Source organism: Electrona antarctica, assembly GCF_951216825.1.
Source record: "Electrona antarctica genome assembly, chromosome: 1".
Lineage (NCBI taxonomy): Eukaryota > Metazoa > Chordata > Actinopteri > Myctophiformes > Myctophidae > Electrona > Electrona antarctica.
Window position 1 is genome coordinate 50,792,477 of NC_136806.1, and position 19,887 is coordinate 50,812,363.

At 41.4% G+C, this 19,887-nt stretch overlaps 1 protein-coding gene across 4 annotated transcripts in view; it reads left to right on the plus strand.

Annotated features, from left to right (window-relative positions):
- LOC306927872 (uncharacterized protein) overlaps positions 1-18,080 on the plus strand; it is a 22,245-nt gene extending 4,165 nt beyond the window's left edge. The window contains exons 2-5 of one of the 4 annotated variants that reach the window (XR_013790603.1): positions 483-580; positions 2,129-2,166; positions 13,175-13,319; positions 15,850-18,080. Coding sequence is in view for 3 of the 4 variants with exons in the window: in XM_079507748.1 (XP_079363874.1) it covers positions 511-580; positions 2,129-2,166; positions 13,175-13,319; positions 15,850-16,862 (1,266 nt within the window). In the remaining variant the exon portion in view is untranslated. Of the gene's footprint in view, positions 1-482; positions 581-2,128; positions 2,222-13,174; positions 13,320-15,849 lie in introns of all 4 variants that reach the window. The other 3 variants (XM_079507749.1, XM_079507748.1, XM_079507750.1) reach the window with 3 other exon arrangements.
- Positions 18,081-19,887: the final 1,807 nt, after the last annotated feature.

Sequence of the window (19,887 nt, forward strand, 5' to 3'; positions counted from 1 at the left end):
GAGACAACGAAAATGTGGTCTCGAGACGAGACCATGTCTCGAGAACTACAACACTAGTGTCTGTCTGTTCTTTTGGATTTATGCTCACTCATGCTTTGACGTTACTCACATTCAGGTAGACTAATAGGGTGTACTTATGTCCATACATCAATGTATCATTATGTATTGGATATAGTTTAGATTCATTAAACATGAAGCTTACAAATTATTCTTAGTTACCATTTTAATTATAGAATGTTGCATCATAGAGCATGGCCTGGGGGAGGAGAGAGGGGTGGAGCATATGACCTGGGGGAGTAGCTAGAGAGGGGTGGAGCACATGCAGCAGTTTGTTAGGTTGTGGTTGGTGGAGATATGGTTCTATTGTTCCTTGGCCAATCAATCCCAAGCAGTTAATGGTTCCAACTCAGGCTCTCTATAAGAAGAGTTTGTAGTTGTCAGTTCTCCACAACTCCTCCAGGATATCAATCATTTCTGATCAGATCTGTCTACTCCAGGCTTCAGGTGAAGATGAACTCTATCAACCACACCAGGATCAATTCTGCTCAACAGGGTGGACACAATGATCATCAAGACCTCTGTAAGTTACTTATTGTGTTTATGTGGGTATACAGCATGTTATAAGGATGTTTTAATCAAGTCATGTTTATTTGTGTTGTTAGCAACATTAGCAATTAATCAACATGTGTTCCATCACCATCTAAATAATCTAGAATCAGCATGCTCATATATGCCTACATGTAACAGTTTATCCTTCCTAACCCTGCCTTGAACACTAACAAATCAACAGACAATAACTGTTGTATACATATCATTTGTGCCATGATGGAGTTCCGGGAGGGATAGCGAGGGAAATTGTAGAATCAAATTATAAATGTCTCTTAAAATTGATAATTGTTTACATTAACTTCCAAATTGTGTATGTTGTTGTAGACGATACAGTACCTCTACAGTGATGTAAATAGGTTTTCAATGTAATGAGTCCCGGGATGCAGGGGTGGTCTTTTAGATGAGTCCCAGGGACATTTGATGAGTCCCACTTCAGCGACGTTTAAGAGTCATATTTTGCCATTTTTACAAATTGCAGCATTTAACTCCCATTTCATCTTATATGGTTATAATGTGGTTATATTCATGTAGAAAACGAAGAAGAAATTATTATTATAACTAAAGCTAGCAAAATAAATTAGAATAAATAAAAAAAAGCTACATTCATACTACATACATATTTCATATGATTTTGGCTATATGAAATCTTTTTCATGACACATTACACAATACAAATAAAAATGAATGCTACAAAACTAACCTAGAGATTAAGTAGAAGCAGTCATGGAGGAGGTAGGCTGTGCAGTGTGCACAGCAGCACACATCATCATCATTAGCAGATGATGATGTTAGATTTAGAAAATAGGGTTGCTAATATTTGTTGTTGCCCTGCAGTTGGCTTTGGCACTTCTTTTTTTGGGGGGTGGGGGGGGCATGTTAATGTGTGGTGGCACCGGTCCACAACGCACAACATACAACACGGCGTTTGTTACAGTACACACTAGACTGTGTGTTTCCCATTCAATCGGGTCTACTCTGTTTGTCATGCTCAAAAATGTTCGCCTGTCTTTCTGTCGGAGGCAGCGCCGTGTAGATGAGAGAGTTGCAACAACCCCGTTCACTGTTTATTCACTGAGCTTCATGAGTCACTGAACGCTATGTTGTCGTCACTCTCTCTCTCTAAACGGCTCTGGTCTCCAGGCTGCGCTCCGCTCAACGCTCGTCTCTGAGCAAGATGGCGGCGCCCGTCAGACTGTGTTGTTGTTAACTTACAAACTAGTGGTTCTACAACGAGTCCTACGTGGATTTTATCGTTTATAACGTAGGATGAGGTCGCATGCGGCCATGCAAAATGATCGTGTCCGTAGATTATTTGTTTTACCGCATTTTTTTTCCGCGATTTTTTTTCTTCACGTGGATTATTATTACTGTACGCTGAGTACAGTAGTGCATCCAGTGGATGCACGCATGTTGGTGAAGTGCGGCCCAAAACTATAAAGTGCGTTTTGGGACGCAAAACACACCCTATTTACATCACTGCCTCTAAACAATATTTCCTTTGTCTTTGTTTCCATTTCAGTGTTGCATCATCAGTCTGGCTTCACTGTTCTACCAGAGGTGAATGAACAAAGAAGCTTGGCTAAACAAAAAGGCCACTGCTGTGATCAGTGTGGTAAATGCTTCCCTACAATGTCCAATCTTAAAATACACCAGAGAGTTCACACTGGAGAGAAACCCTATGGATGTGATCAGTGTGGACAACACTTCTCTCAAATGTCAGGCCTTAAAAGCCACCAGAAAGTCCACACTGGAGAGAAACCCTATGGATGTGATCAGTGTGGACAACACTTCTCTCAAATGTCCCACCTTAGAACACACCAGAGAATTCACACTGGAGAGAAACCCTATGGATGTGATCAGTGTGGACAACACTTCTCTCAAATGGTAAACCTTCAAACACACCAGAAATGTCATACTGGAGAGAAACCCTATGAATGTGATCAGTGTGGACAACACTTCTCTCAAATGTCAGGCCTTAAAAGCCACCAGAAAATCCACACTGGAGAGAAACCCTATGGATGTGATCAGTGTGGACAACACTTCTCTCAAATGGCAAACCTTAAAACACACCAGAAAGTTCATACTGGAGAGAAACCCTATGGATGTGGTCTGTGTGGACAACACTTCTCTCATATGGTCAGCCTTAAAATACACCAGCAAAGTCACACTGGAGAGAAACCCTATGGATGTGGTCAGTGTGGGAAACGCTTCCCTACAATGTCCAACCTTAAAACACACCAGAAAGTTCATACTGGAGAGAAACCCTATGGATGTGATCTGTGTGGACAACACTTCTCTCAAATGTCAAGCCTTAAAACACACCAGAAAATTCACACTGGAGAGAAACCCTATGGATGTGATCAGTGTGGGAAACGCTTCCCTACAATGTCCAACCTTAAAACACACCAGAAAGTTCATACTGGAGAGAAACCCTATGGATGTGATCTGTGTGGACAACACTTCTCTCAAATGTCAAGCCTTAAAAGCCACCAGAAAATCCACACTGGAGAGAAACCCTATGGATGTGATCAGTGTGGACAACACTTCTCTCAAATGGCAAACCTTAAAACACACCAGAAAGTTCATACTGGAGAGAAACCCTATGGATGTGATCTGTGTGGACAACACTTCTCTCATATGGTCAGCCTTAAAATACACCAGCAAAGTCACACTGGAGAGAAACCCTATGGATGTGATCAGTGTGGAAAAACCTTCTCTCGAATGGCAAACCTTAAAACACACCAGAAAGTTCATACTGGAGAGAAACCCTATGGATGTGATCAGTGTGGACAACACTTCTCTCAAATGTCCCACCTTAGAACACACCAGAAAATTCACACTGGAAAGAAACCCAAATCATTGTGATGTGTGTGGAAAAGCTTCTGGGAATTCAAATAATGAATAGAAGTTCACATGGTTGTACACACACACACACACACACACACACACACACACACACACACACACCAGTGCATTCAGGGCGCATTTCCGAACGCACCCTTTAAATAGCTATGATCATTTTTTCTGTCGCAAATGGGATTTTATTTTACAATACTAATACTTTTTAGTATATACTTAAAATTACACTATGTAGTGAGACGTAATTTTTTGTTCCTCTACCATATTATTGCCAAGTTTTGTGAACTGTTATTTTTGGCAGAAGGAGAAGAAAAAAACGGAGAGAAACCCTATGGATGTGATCTGTGTGGACAACACTTCTCTCATATGGTCAGCCTTAAAATACACCAGCAAAGTCACACTGGAGAGAAACCCTATGGATGTGATCAGTGTGGACAACACTTCTCTACAATGTCCAACCTTAAAACACACCAAAAAGTTCATACTGGAGAGAAACCCTATGGATGGACAACACTTCTCTCAAATGTCCCACCTTAGAACACACCAGAATATTCACACTGGAGATAAACTTAAATCATTGTGATGTGTGTGGAAAAGCTTCTGGGAATTAAAATAATAAATAGAAGTTCACATGGTTGTACACACACACACACACACACACACACACACACACACACACACAATTTAAACTGTTCTCTGGTGGTCAGTGTGGAAAGAAGTGTACTAATTCACATCATGGGTGCACACATATTAAAGATAAATCTGTATAGTGTGAACAGTATGACATGAGCTTTATTAGAACGGATGAGATACATCAACAAATCCCCATAACCAAGTGTAGCATGATGATTCATTATGGTCTTTTTAAGTATGATTAATTTTAGGTTACATTTAGATGTTTTTTTATCTCAGTTTGTTCGTGCTTTATAATACATATATATATAGAGATTACACGTTATTTTAGTGTCACTTAACACCAAATCAACTAAATCAAACGGCCTACCCCAGGACAACCCCAGCTTCAGGGTAGGGTCGCTCAGTGCGGGCACTCGGCACACCCGGTGCGCAGCGCACTGGATTTTCGAACGACAACGCACTGAGTGCACTGAATAAACGAACGACAAGAGAGCACACCAGTGCGTTCAGGGCGCATTTCCGAACGCACCCTTAAATAGCTATGATCATTTTTTCTGTCGCAAATGGGATTTTATTTTACAATACTAATACTTTTTAGTATATACTTAAAATGAAACTATGTAGTGAGACGTAATTTTTTGTTTATTACTTTATGTCTTTGTTAAATGTAAATAATGGTTGTGTGCAGTCAACAAATAAAGACAAACATTCAAAGTCAAGAGATGTTTTTTGAGCTTGTGTTTAGCTGTGGTCAGTCTGTGGTCATTTCAGTCAATCACATGAAATAACACCTTTTAATGTAGGAGCACATAACTGTGATTAATTAAGATGCTGTTATGAACAATCAAATACTATTAACACAATATCACAAACAGCTGTTCCTTCACTAAAGCTGGAAGGATTTGGAGCAATCATGTGCAAATTAGGTTTCTATAGGGACTTGATTGTCCCATCTATCTAATGGTTCTGTTTGAATAACAAGAGGGAGGGATACTCACGCCATGAGTGCACACATATGAGGGATACATCTGTTTAGTGTGAACATTGTGACAAGAGCTTCATTAGATCGGGTGAGAAACATCAACACATCCACATTACCAATTAAGTGTAGCATGATGATGATCCATTATGGAATGTTTTAAGCAATTGTTTATTAAGAAGGCTAAACTGTGTTTTAAACACATTACATGTATGAGAATGCTGATTGCATGAGCATGCATGATGATTAATAACACAAGTTGATTTGTTCATTAATTGCAAGTAAACTTAGTGTTGCCACCCTTCAAAAACACCAGAAAAGTTCACACTTGACTCTTGAGAGAAACGCTACGAATGTGATCAGTGTGGACAACACTTCTCTTTAATGTCAAGCCTTAAAACACACCAAAGTATTCACACTGGGGAGAAATCCAAACCATTGTGATGTCTGTGGAAAAGCTTTTGGTAATTCAAATAAGTTTGTACATACTGAATTTAAACTGTCCTGTTATGGTCAGTGTTGAAAGAAGAGTACTAATTCACGTAATACTGTTTAGTGTGAACAGTATGGCAAGAGCTTCATTAGAGTGAGTGAGAAACATCAATAAATCCACATAGCCTGCGGGGATCTGACCACGTAACAATGTGATAGACTGCTGAGCTGTAACTAAAATGCTGCAGCTCGCTTGGTCTTCAACCAGCCAAAATTCTCACATGTCTCCCGCCTGCTCCGCTCCCTGCGCTGGCTCCCGGTCGCTGCCCGCACAGAATACAAAACTCTGATGCTGGCATTTAAAGCAACCAAAGGTATGGCTCCCCCATATCTTGCAAGCATGATTGAACCCTACAAATCCTCCCGCGCACTCAGATCAGCCAACGCAGGGAAGCTGGAAGTACCCTCACTAAAAACGCCGGGACAACGCTCCACACGTCCCAAACTCTTCTCCCTTCTGGCCCCAAAACTGTGGAATGCACTTCCTGTTGCAATCAGAACTGCAGCATCACTCCCGATCACTCCCGCCGTAGTTTGAAAACCCACCTTTTCAGACTCGACCATGGCCCATAGCACTTACCCTACCCCCTTAGACAGCACTTTTTAGACTTAGATAGCATTTGAAACCGACTTATAGCATGTCATGTAGACAGCACAATAACAGTACAGCATAGTATAATATATATGTATAGCTTATATGTATAGTGTCATTATATATAGATATGTTCTAGTTACGTTCTTAGCTTACGCATGTTTCTGGATAAATGCTTTTTATATATGTGATGTATTCCCATGCTTTTGTTCTTGCTTAATGTAAGTCGCTCTGGATTAAAAGCGTCTGCTAAATTGTAAATTGTAAATTGTAACTTAAAAAACAAAACAAGACACTATGTTTTAGATTTTGGTCCAAAGTTCACGTGCAGCAAGTTTCGAGCATTTTGATCAAAGATACCGGGAGGAGATAGATTTAAACAGTTTTTCCTATAAAGATGGTGGGTGAGCTAAAGGTCAGAGGTCAAAAGTCAGAAGACTTGTTTGGCATGAGGAGACGCATATGCATATCAAAGTTGTATTGCGGTCAAGCGGTTCATGAGCTATGCCCGTTCAAAGTTTGCATTTTTAAAGTGCTATAGAGCCACCCTTTGGCCAATGGTCGTGGGCTTTGCATCCTCACCGTACCTCTACCATATTATTGCCAAGTTTTGTGAAAAACGACTGCACGGTTAAGCCAGAACTGCTATTTTTGGCAGAAGAAGAAGAAGGAGAAGAAAAAAACAGACAAATACAATAAGGGACCAAGAAGTCCCTTGTAAATAAAAGCTTCACAGGTCACTGAACGCAAGGTTAGATAAGATCAGTGTTGGCAGGGCCGCAGGGAGATAGTTACAGTAGGAGGTGCTGAACGTTTGGTAGGGGTTGCGCGTCACATCTGACCGCAAAATGCACGTGCACGCGCCTTGTGCATGCGCATTTTCACGCAGAAAAGTGGCTTTTACTTTCCCTCTGCACACACATGAGCAAACTTACACAGGCAATTAACCAGGGGAAGGCGCCGATACTGTGATACAGCATATTTATTAGGCCTAGTAACAGAAATCTGTTTTGATTAAAATTATTATTTTCCCCCTCCTGTCTGAGGGGGGGCTGGAGAAACCCTCCCCCCAGGCACTACTTCCCTCAGCCATGTGTTGGGCATCGTTACTTTCTAGTAACTTTGTTAGGTTACTAGAAAAATACTTTTAACTTTTACTCTAAAAGTACTTTTCAGAGCTTGTACTTTTTTACTTTTACTTGAGTAATTGTTTGAATGAGCACAACAGTTTTGCTAGATTAATTAAGGTGCTGTTATGAAAAATCACATACTAACTAGGGCTGTCAATCGATTAAATGATGTAACCACGATTAATCGCATGATTGTCCAGTCAATCACAATTAATCGTATATTGTTTTATCCGTTCTAAATATACCATAAATCTGTGGTTTTCAACCTTTTTCATATCAAAGTATTAACACAATATCACAAACAGCTGTTCCTTCACCAAAGCTGGAAGGATTTTCATGTAGGAATCATGTGCAAATTAGGTTTCTATAGGGACTTGTCCAACATCTGCTTGAATAGTGGGAGACAGGACATTAATATAGAGATTTCTGGGTTTTAAAATGTAATGCAAATGTAAACACAACAGGATATGCAGAATAGTTCGAAAAACTCACTGTGCCTTTGTTGATTTTGTAGCAAAGGGATCACAGCATAACCAATGAATTTGGGCCAATCATGTACAAATTAAGTTTCTATGGGAACTTGAATGACCATGAGTGTCAGAGGTTAGAGGGACACACACACACACCGGCCCATCGACAACTAGGTTGTATTGAAATGCAAAGTATGACCAACAGTCCTGTACAGGAACCAGACCACCGTCTTCTAGGCTCTGAAGTGTAATTAATTTAAAGATTTAACTTACATTGTATTTTAATTCTAAAAATGGTTATTATTATAAAATGGAGGTTATTATGCATTTACAAGTCCAGATGTGAAGCAGTACTGTGTGTTCATGACCATTTCAGCCAGTACCATATTAACATATACTTTTAGTATAAGCTTTGACTGTACTACTTATAGGCTACTGTTAATAATATTATATGCTTTGACTCTGACAGCTAGTGTCTCTTCTTTTGTATTTATGCTACTTCTGCTTGGGCTTGACTCACCATTGAAATACAAAGTCTGACCATAAATAATTGTCTTTCAGATGACTTTGTCATTGATGTGTCTTCCTGATCTCTGTCTCAGTTTCCTGTCTCTACACTCTATTATAACCTTGAACATGAAGGCAAAAAATATTATTTAACATGGAAAGAGGAAACAATGAATAAAAATGTCACATACATGAAACACTGGCAAATAGACCTTTAGTTGGCTTTAAAGTTGTTACAAAACCAACTGCTTTCATAGACTCTCTCAGCCCTTTTATACGTCTCGATATTGTTGTTTTATTACACTAATAACTCATGTAGTTATTATTTTCTAATTGAAACATACAGTGGCATTGTCATAATTGTCTCTCTGAGTATGCTCATTTAGTTTGATTTAATAATGTATTAGTCAGACATGCAAAACAGTAAGAAATTGAAGATAAACGGATAAGTACCATTTTTAAATTGAGATTTTAAACATGTACGTTTTGTTTCCTAAGCCAAAAATGTGATGAACAGCAATCTCCAGTACGGGTCCCAATGGAAAGTGTTTGGTAGAAAATAAAAAAAATTATTATTATGAACTACTCCTTTAAGGTTTATAAAGTGTATTATACACCAGCAGCATTTAGTTTTATGCACCACATATCTGAAAAGAAAACACAATTTGATTGAGTTTTGTTTCATTTTATATGCTTTGACTCTGACAGTGTCTTAATTATAACTTTCTAAACCAACACAGCAACGTCTATAACTGTAGGTAGGATTGTAGCCTCCGGCCAATCACAATTTGCGTCGTCACGTTTCTGCCTTCACTTTTGTCTTCAATATGTACTTTGCTCAGATAATCAAATCATTGTGATGGGGTGATCAGCCAATCACAAGCCAATGTTTGTGTTCACGCAAACCCGTAAAGCTGGGCATAGGAGGGGCTAGCGCCCCTCAAAAATACGACTTGAATGTTTGTTTGTTAAACAACTTTTGTCCATTTGGTGGTTGTTGACCAGCTTAGAGGCTGGTCAATTGGTTATTTTAATTTAATGAAAAATATGTACGTAATGAATGAAAAATATGAATTATGAACCTACAGTGACTAGCCCAGTGGGTGGGTTAGGGTTAATGATGATCCTACAGTGACTAGCCCAGTGGGTGGGTTAGGGTTAAAGATGATCCTACAGTGACTAGCCCAGTGGGTGGGTTAGGGTTAAAGATGATCCTACAGTGACTAGCCCAGTGGGTGGGTTAGGGTTAAAGATGATCCTACAGTGACTAGCCCAGTGGGTGGGTTAGGGTTAAAGATGAACCTACAGTGACTAGCCCAGTGGGTGGGTTAGGGTTAATGATCAACCTACAGTGACTAGCCCAGTGGGTGGGTTAGGGTTAAAGATGGACCTACAGTGACTAGCCCAGTGGGTGGGTTAGGGTTAATGATGATCCTACAGTGACTAACCCAGTGGGTGGGTTAGGGTTAATGATCAACCTACAGTGACTAGCCCAGTGGGCGGGTTAGGGTTAAAGATGAACCTACAGTGACTAGCCCAGTGGGTGGGTTAGGGTTAAAGATGATCCTACAGTGACTTGCCCAGTGGGTGGGTTAGGGTTAATGATGATCCTACAGTGACTAGCCCAGTGGGTGGGTTAGGGTTAATGATGATCCTACAGTGACTAGCCCAGTGGGTGGGTTAGGGTTAAAGATGAACCTACAGTGACTAGCCCAGTGGGTGGGTTAGGGTTAAAGATGGACCTACAGTGACTAGCCCAGTGGGTGGGTTAGGGTTAATGATGATCCTACAGTGACTAGCCCAGTGGGTGGGTTAGGGTTAATGATGATCCTACAGTGACTAGCCCAGTGGGTGGGTTAGGGTTAATGATGATCCTACAGTGACTAGCCCAGTGGGTGGGTTAGGGTTAAAGATGATCCTACAGTGACTAGCCCAGTGGGTGGGTTAGGGTTAATGATGATCCTACAGTGACTAGCCCAGTGGGTGGGTTAGGGTTAATGATGATCCTACAGTGACTAGCCCAGTGGGTGGGTTAGGGTTAATGATGATCCTACAGTGACTAGCCCAGTGGGTGGGTTAGGGTTAAAGATGAACCTACAGTGACTAGCCCAGTGGGTGGGTTAGGGTTACAGTGACTAGCCCAGTGGGTGGGTTAGGGTTACAGTGACTAGCCCAGTGGGTGTTGTGACACAAGTCCAGTGGTGCTGCAGAATACTTAATATTTGGAATCTATCAATGTCACTTCAGTTTAACCACTTCAATCCTTTATACTTGGACCACCAAACCTAATATATGGACTACCAAACCTAAAATAGATGATCTACAAGCTCACAACACGTCACAACTTGATGCGTTGTGAGCTTGTAGATCTGCTATTTTTGGTGAATGTTTTCACTTTTGCTCCAGTGGACACTTTAAATATCAAATTGTCCATAAGCAGCCCTACTATTCATTCATAAACTTGTTTATGAACATGTATAAATTAGGGCTGACCTTCGATCACGCTTTTGATGATCGACGCTTCGAAACGAATAGCGATCGATCGTCGACGCTTCGTCATCCGACGGGGGGGGGGGGGGGGGGGGTGGAGCCACCCTTCATTGATTAAAAAGGGAACATTCCCTGACGGTGACGGAGACGCGACGCTGACGCGCCCGGTGGAGCCCCGGTGTAAAATAAATAAAACAACGATATAGCAGAGAGAAACGCATGCTTGGATTGGTCTCAATTATTTTATTTAACAATAAGCAACAATTGTTGCTTTGACCCAATAAACATCCGACCGTAACAAGTCAACATTAAATAAAACTGCCTGACACAGGCATTACCTCTCAAATAAAAAATATATAATCCAAAGCAGCACAGGACGAACAGCATTTTGCATTTATAATTGAAATAAACTCAGAGGCTTCGTGGAAACAGCACACGCAAGTGTAAAGGAAAGGCATTTTCCTGATCTTGCCGTAAAATTAAGTGAAATAAAACGTCATTTAATCGAGGCTTTATGACAGCAGCGAGGTGCTGCCAAATGCCAGTCAGTTGCGCAAATATAGGTCAGATCAATTAGCCGAGCGGAGCAGCTTCTCACTGACCAGCTCTTCTTAAAGTTTACTTAGCCTACTTTAATAATATGACATAGTGTTGGATCTCCATCCTCCAGACAAACAAACCTTGGATTATAATTGGATTATGCCTATAATTCTTCTTTTTTCAAACCAGCACGAGCCACAACAAGGTAAGAAACTATATAATGATTCACTGTTCGCACAGCACCCAGGCAGGTATTCTTAATCGCGTCGCATTCCCATCAAAGTAGCACACTAACTTTGTGATCAACCTTCTTCATTTGCTTATTGTATTTGTAAAAAGCAACACTGTATTAAGACATGGCAGTATAATATTGGTAGAGAGAGAGAGAGAGAGGAGCCGTTCCTTTTCAACTAATAAAAAAATGCCGTCTGCGACTCCGTGAGGCCCTGTGCGGCCGCAACTAACAAACAAACTTCGGGAGAGAACGCACTTTTCATGGCCACGGACAATAAAACTAACGAGAGCACTCAGCACAGAGCAGCAGTCTACTGCGGAGAGAGGAAAATGACAAAACCAAATGAGAGCTGTTTCGGTTTGTGACATGACGTGCTGCGAGCTCGCAGATCTACGCTTCATGCAACAAATGCACCGTACGTTCGTTCTATTAAAGGGTAGATCGCTACCGTTTAGGGGCTGGGAGCAGCCCCCAAACGGGAGCGGATCTACCGTTTATAGAACGAACGTACCGATATGCTGTGAGCTTAGCCTGTTGCTAACGTGACCCCCCTCCTCTCTCTCTCTCTCTCTCTCTCTCTCTGCATCTCTCTCTCTCTCTGCATCTCTCTCTCTCTCTGCCTCTCTCTCTCTCTGTGCCTCTCTCTCTCTCTGTGCCTCTCTCTCTCTGTGCCTCTCTCTCTCTCTGTGCCTCTCTCTCTCTGTGCCTCTCTCTCTCTCTGTGCCTCTCTCTCTCTGCCTCTCTCTCTCTAACGCGACTCTCTCTCTCTGCCTCTCTCTCTCTAACGCGACTCTCTCTCTCTGCCTCTCTCTCTCTCTCTCTCTCTCGCTCTCGCTCTCTCGCTCTCTCGCTCTCTCGCTCTCTCTCTCTCTCTCTCTCTCTCTCGTTAGTCGCAAACTACAGCAAGCCGCCTTTGTTTTAAATTGTCCCCCATTCGCACGTCGGCAAAGCCGTTCACACCTATGGCTGGAGATGCGCGTTTTCAATACCGGCGGCCTCGTCTCACCGTGCTGCGCGCATCACGTGATTAAATAAAATGTGGTATCGGATTGGTGCGGGGCGTACTTGAGTGAGGGGGGAGGGGGGAGAGGGGAGGAGGCGTTGCGAGGTCTGCGAGGCGCCAGCATGCAGTATGGCTCGCGGACCAAATGGGGCCGGCTCGCGGACCAAAAGCGGCCGCTTTTTTTTTTTAATGACTATTCGATTTTTTATTTCAAGATCGATTCCCGTGCATATCGATCGATCGTCGATTAATCGATTTTTTTGGGTCAGCCCTAGTATAAATGTATAATCAGTGTGTGTGCTGCAGCCTCTGCCTCAGCTCACGCTTCACGTTGCTGCGTTGAGAGTATGGGTTTTTTGCCGTTCAGACTATGGGTTTTATGGTTAAGTCTCCTATTGGCTTAGAGGCAGCCAATGATGGAATGTGTGTGTGTGTGTGTGTGTGTGTGTGTGTGTGTGTGTGTGTGTGTGTGTGTGTGTGTGTGTGTGTGTGTGTGTGTGTGTGTGTGTGTGTGTGTGTGTGTGTGTCACCTATGTCCGATGGTCATGATGGAGACAGCATATCAGGTGGCTGTTATCATTCAGGTTGCTGAATGATAACTAAACATTATTTTATGTTGGTGATTTCAACAGATCACCACGGGAGGAGATCTCACACCATCAGGAGAAATGGCCTCCAAAAGATATTTAGCACGGTCAGAGGAACAGCGGGAGATGGACCAGGGACATGGACTGTTTGATGCAACGCTGCAACCCGTAGTAAAGTTGTACAGGATGGGTATGTACCGTTTAATTTCATTTATAGCTAGTTAAACATGTGCTCCTCTGTAACTGTCCTGTTGTACCTTGGATTCAAACCCGGTTCTTCTGCACGCTGAAATCTTTGCCACTGAGCTAATAGGGCCTGGCAACGTGTCGTCAGCAAGGGGGTGTGGCGTGTGATATGGTAGATGTAGTGGAAATAAAAAAGCTTCAGAACTCTAATCTCTCAAGCTGATGGGTTCCGAGAACTAGTGGGCTGTCTTCAGCACACCCCTGGTTGTAGATCTGCTATTTTCGACACGTGGCCCTGTCCTACGACTAGTATACATTGGGCTGTAACACATGTGCCAGTTCCAGGTTACTTACTGTGACTGTGACTGTCATAAAATGAACAGAGACGAGATGCCATGCACTTTTCTCTCTGACAAACGTGTTTATTAAGGCTGTCAAAGTTAACGCATTAATCGTGCGTTAACTCAAAGTCCTTTTAACGACGTTAATTTAATTAACGCGCGATTAACGCACGGTGAAGTTTGACAGAACGGTTGAGAGACGCATACATGTGAATGCAGCCAGCCAGATTCCAATAGCCCCGCCTCTCTCTCATTCCCCCCCCCCCACTCTCTCTCTACCATTCCCACTCAGTCCGGACTCCGGACCGGGCACTGGGCAGTTGTCAGTTGAGCAGCTGTGAGGAGTCGTCACGTAGGCTGAATGCCTCCGTTGGGCTCGTTATTAATTAATTTGCTTCACAATGTTTTAGAGTGTGTATGTGTGTGTGTGAGTTGATGATTTTGTTTCCCTCTTCCATGGCATTTGCAATAAAGCAAGCATTCTCCCATGTTGAGTATTTAAAACTTAAAAAGCAGTGGTTCTGAACCAGTGGTCCAGGGACCACCAGTGGTCCCTGAGGGGATTCCAGGTGGCCCACAGCTAAATGATGGAGGGTTGGTAACCAAATGAACCCTTATATATCTTTAACTTTTGAGAGTGTAAAATTAAACCAAGAAAAATGTTACACTCTCAAGAGTTGAATAATTGTTAAACAAATGCATTACTTAAAGTAATGTTAAAACCCACTGATTTAAGGTATATTTAGAACGGATAAAAAATATGTGATTCATTTGCGATTAATCGGCGATTAACTATGGGCAATCATGCGCTTAATCGCGATTAAATATTTTAATCGACTGACAGGCCTAGTGTTTATACAACAAAGAATTGTAAAACAAAGTCAAAGCCTCTATGGGTTCCTAATTAGTCCCCACAGGAATCCGCGATCACGGCATTTACCGCTGATTCCAAAGCCATCCGTGGAATTCTCGACCATCCGCAGAAGAGTAGAATGTCCGTGGAATAGTCGGACGCCCCGACAAATCATGTTTTTCACCTTGTAATGAGAGCAGCCGAGATGCGCAGCGGGTCCGGGCTAATTCCTGAAGACATTCTTTCAATAGAGAAAACAAAATATGCCATAGTCCAACTCCAAATGCATGTTTACTGGTCCAGGAAAAGCATTCTTCGCGTTGTGTACAATAAATAACTTCAAGTCGTGTTTTTTTTATTCATCCAAAAGTTGACAAAGTCTGGACAGGCCACAGCATACTATCAACCGTAAGTTGATACATGCAAATGTTGCATTGTTGCCAGATCTGACTGACTTACGAGAGAAATAAGCAACCAGATCAATACACAGTGCAAACCCAAAGAATATTAGGCACATTAGACACATTTCTTGTTATATACGATACCTGTAAATTATGTGCATATTGGGCACATAAGCTGGCTATTTTCCAAAAAATCTGCAAATCTGCAAAAAAGTGCAACATGTGGAATATTTTTTAAACATTTTAACACCACATATCTGATACACAGAATAGATACAGGGCTCCCTGGCACAAATTACATGTAAAAAAATACAAATTAATTTGGGGTCCTTGACATGAAAATGTTGAAGACAAGCCGTAAAAACTGCAACGACAAATATTTACAAGCAACTTTATAGGAAAACAACCCCAAAGTTGCTTATAATAAGTAGACATGGCAACACTGGCTCCCTAGCATGTGGCATTGTTTATGGAGGAAAACGTCACACCTCCAAGGAGGAGCAATTCAGCAATCCAGTCAAACCCTAGTCAAATTCACAGACTATTTTTCTGGCTAGAGGGTGCAAATTTCAAATTGTTCTGCTGTTATCTACTACAAATACTATCAACATTGAGTGACTGCAGTTTCTTCTTCACTTGCAGTGAAATGTCCCTTTAATTTGCCTTGTGTGAAGGAGGATAGGATAGGTTAGGTGTACAATACTGTATTTTAACTTAAGTCATAATGGTGGTACCTGGAGAGTCAGATATTATCTGAGGTGGTACTTGGTGAAAAAAGGTTGAGAAACATTGCACTATACCATTAATAGATATATGAATTGATAAGCTAATTCATTAAAACACTAGACAAACAAATCAGTAAGTAGGATAATCAATCTTATCCAATGATTACACAATGATTTTCTCTCTGCTTATGTTACCCCCCTCTCCTGTTCCTAGGTTACACAGACCTACCTAACCTCCAGGAGGAACCAGAGCCTCCCCACATTAAAGATAAACAGGAGGAACTACTACTAGATGAGCCTGGTGGGTCGATGTTGACATTACTAGCAGTGAAAATTGAAGTTGATGAAGACATCTCTTCACACTGCTCCGAAGTTGAAGTTGAAGTTGAATCTGACACTGCAGTCACTGAAGACAGTGATGATTGGGGGGAGACAAGTGGAGCTGTCCACACTGGAGAAAAGCCTTTCCAATGTACACATTGTGACAAGAATTTCAGTCGGTCAAATGCCTTTAAGACACACCAGCGTATCCACACTGGAAAAAAACCTTTTCAGTGTAAACACTGTGACAAGAGTTTCAGTCATTTAGGTGATTTGAAGAAACATGAGCGTGTCCACACTGGAGAAAAACCTTTTCAGTGTATACATTGTGACAAGAGTTTCAGTCAGTCAGGTGATCTGAGGAAACACCAGCGCGTCCACACTGGAGAAAAACCTTTCCACTGTCAACATTGTGACAAGAGTTTCAGTCAGTCAAGTGCCTTTAAGACACACCAGCGTATCCACACTGGAGAAAAACCTTTCGACTGTAAACTGTGCAACAAGAGTTTTAAACAGGCAGGTCACCTGGAGGCACACCAGCTTGTCCACACTGGAGAAAAACCTTTCCAATGTAAACATTGTGACAAGAGTTTCAGTCAGTCAGGTAACCTGGAGGCACACCAGCGTGTCCACACTGGAGAAAAACCTTTTCAGTGTAAACATTGTGACAAGAGTTTCAGTCTGTCAGGTAACCTGGAGGCACACCGGCTTGTCCACACTGGAGAAAAACATTTCCAATGTAAACATTGTGACAAGAGTTTCAGTCAGTCGGGTAACCTGGAGGCACACCAGCGTGTCCACACTGGAGAAAAACCTTTCCACTGTAAACATTGTGACAAGAGTTTCAGTGAGTCACACAACCTGAAGCGACACCAGCGTGTCCACACTGGAGTAAAACCTTTTTAGTGTACACATTGTGACAAGAGTTTCAGTCTGTCAAGTATTCCACACTGGACAAAACACTGGAGAAAATCCTTTTCGGTGTAAACATTGTGACAAGAGTTTCAGTCGGTCAGGTCACCTGGTGGAACACCAGCGTGTCCACACTGGAGAAAAGCTCTTGTCACAATGTTAACAGTGTGACACGAGTTTCAGTCAGTTACTCATTAAAGGACCACTTCACCACTTTTCAACCTATCTTCATATAATAGGTCCTCACTAATAATCATGGAAAAATGGCGCAATTGTTTTTCTACTTGGTCTGTGTCTCATAGGAGGGCTGTGGGCAGTTCAGAAACCGTCCTCCAGTGACATCATCGATGGGGAATACAAGCTAATAGAAACTGCAGGCTTTCTAGTCCTGAAAAGTTGCAATGCGAAAATGGAAGCCATCGTTCTCACGATAATGAAAATCTAAAAAAAATTGTAAAAAAATCTTGTTTTAAAAAAGAATCTGCCTAATGATGATGTCACTGGAGGACGGTTTCTAAACTGCCCACAACCCTCCCATGAGACACAGACTGAGTAGAAAAAAATCGTGCCATTTTATCATGATTATTAGTGAGGACCTATTATATGAAGATAGGTTGAAAAGTGGTGAAGTGGTCCTTTAACACATTCCATGTGAGTGTTGTGCAGGTGCCAGAGAAATGTGTGACAAACTCAAAGAAGAGCAGCCCCCTGACTAACCAGGAAGTGTATAGCCATCCATAGCTGCTGCTGCTTGCTTTAAGAGGAGCAGAATCCACCAGTGGTAGCATCATCATTAGCTTAGCTTGTTTATAAGGTCCTAATCATCGCAGATTTTCTCGCTTTGAGCAGAAAAAATGCAAATATGCTTGCGCGCGGCCACGTGCACGTTGTTACATTTTTATCAAATCTCGTAATATTTAGTTGTATGACTATGTAAACACCACATATCCCAACAGAAAGAACAGAGTAAATGTGTTTCTGTGATGTTCTTTTCATTATTTATTAGCAGTTGAATATAGCTTGATTTTGACACAAATGCTGTCTCAGAACTGAAAGCAGAGAATGTTTTTTATAAATCCATATAATACTACACTACATGGATTTGTTTAGATCACATTCTTTTTCTTTTCTTTTTTCTTTCTTTTTTTTCTCTTCTTTTTTCCGGTTGTGCAACTTGTGCTCTAAATCGGAAGCTGGACTGTACTGTAATCAGTGAACACATCTGAAGGGAAATATAATGATAAATAAATATATGTATTGTACTGCATTGTTGCTTCTGTTATCATTGGGGAGTATATTATACATTGTGAGTAAGTCCAAATCAAAGTTACTTGCAAATTGCAATGTTCTGTTTCTGATGATATGGTGTAGACCGGTATAGACCCCGAATTAAAGGGAGTTCACTCATTGTGGAAATAATACATAAAATATATTCTTCTCACTTTAATATCACATTTCACATTTAAACTCTATATACTTTGTTGACCCCATGGTCTGTACTAGGCCTCGGCCCCCTCCATTCTATCTCTACACCACCACCAAAATAGCTGACCTACAAGCTCACAATGCTTTAATGTTCAATATTTTCACCAAATGTTTGTCCGTATGAAATGCCCAAAATAGGAATGTTGGTTAATAATTACATTTATTTACTGTATTTGCAAATATCTGCTATTGAAACATAGCAGATCTACAAGCTCATAGCGCGGCACTCGGTGCCATGCTATGAGCTTGTAGATGTGATATTTTTGAAAAAGTTATGACATTTTGTGCAAATCTTTGAACAAAGGTTTTCGTCACTCACCAGGTCAGAGGTCAAATGAAATGAAATTAAATGAAATCTATATTTACCCAGGGTATCTGGGCTAAGCTCAATAACTTGTTTCCAGCCAGGCCCTGCTCATAGAACACATTTCATTGTAGTGGTTCAATGCCTTGTTCAAGGGCACTTCAGCGGTGGTAATTTTAACGTGTCGGACGGCTGATTCGAACTAGGAACCTTCCGGTATCAAGACCGCGCCGCTATCCGTTCGGCCACCGCTGCCACTAATGTCCTCTGACCTGTACATTTGAAGCATCCACCTTCAGTCGATGCTTCATATCCATATGAGTGAAAAGGCCGGGATGATAGGTTTAGTTTTCAAACACAGTTCTTATATGAAGAGATCTAAAATCCCCCTATGGGGATTTCAATGTAAATAAAAAGTACACAAACCTGTGGACTGGCGCCCTCTACTGACAGTGACGTCAGGACGTCGATGCTCTATTGTCACTGTGGTTATCTTGTATGTCCAAAACCTTTACTTTTCAGGAAATGGAGAAATAGGTGTGTTCCCGCAGTCCCACGGATCCAATAGTGTCTCAGTGCGAGGGCACCAGGAAATAATTCCATAGCAGATCGTGATTTTTTGACGTGCCACTATCTGCCATTATAAATTTCTCAAATTTAAAGCACTATATTTCTAAAACTATAAAACATTTCAAAGATTCCTTTTCAGGCAAACATGTCCACCGTAAGATGAACCTAAATAGGTTTGAATGGGGATTCTAGGTGTAAGTATGTAGGACTAGTAACATGCCAAAGTTATAATTTTTTTCGGACGGAATACTATAGCATGTCGTTTTTCGTGATTTTGGAGGATTTGAAAAAAAGATGAAAATCATGAAAAAACGACATACTATAGTTCATGGTTTCGGACGGCATACTATAGCATGTCGTTTTTCGTGATTTTGGAGGATTTGAAAAAAAGATGAAAATCATGAAAAAACGACATACTATAGTCCATGGTTTGGGACGGCATAATATATTATGTCATATTTTCATGATTTTGGGACACTATGTCAGAGCCAGGACTTGAACCTGCACCCTCCTGATTCCCAGGCAGGCTAGTCTGTACCCAGTGAGCCACTGTGCATGCTGTTCTTAAAAGGCCGAATAGATAATGACAGAAGAGCCAGAGACTTGTTTCCATTGTGGTTCATAAACATTCAAACGTCTAGAGATAAACAACAGCAAAAT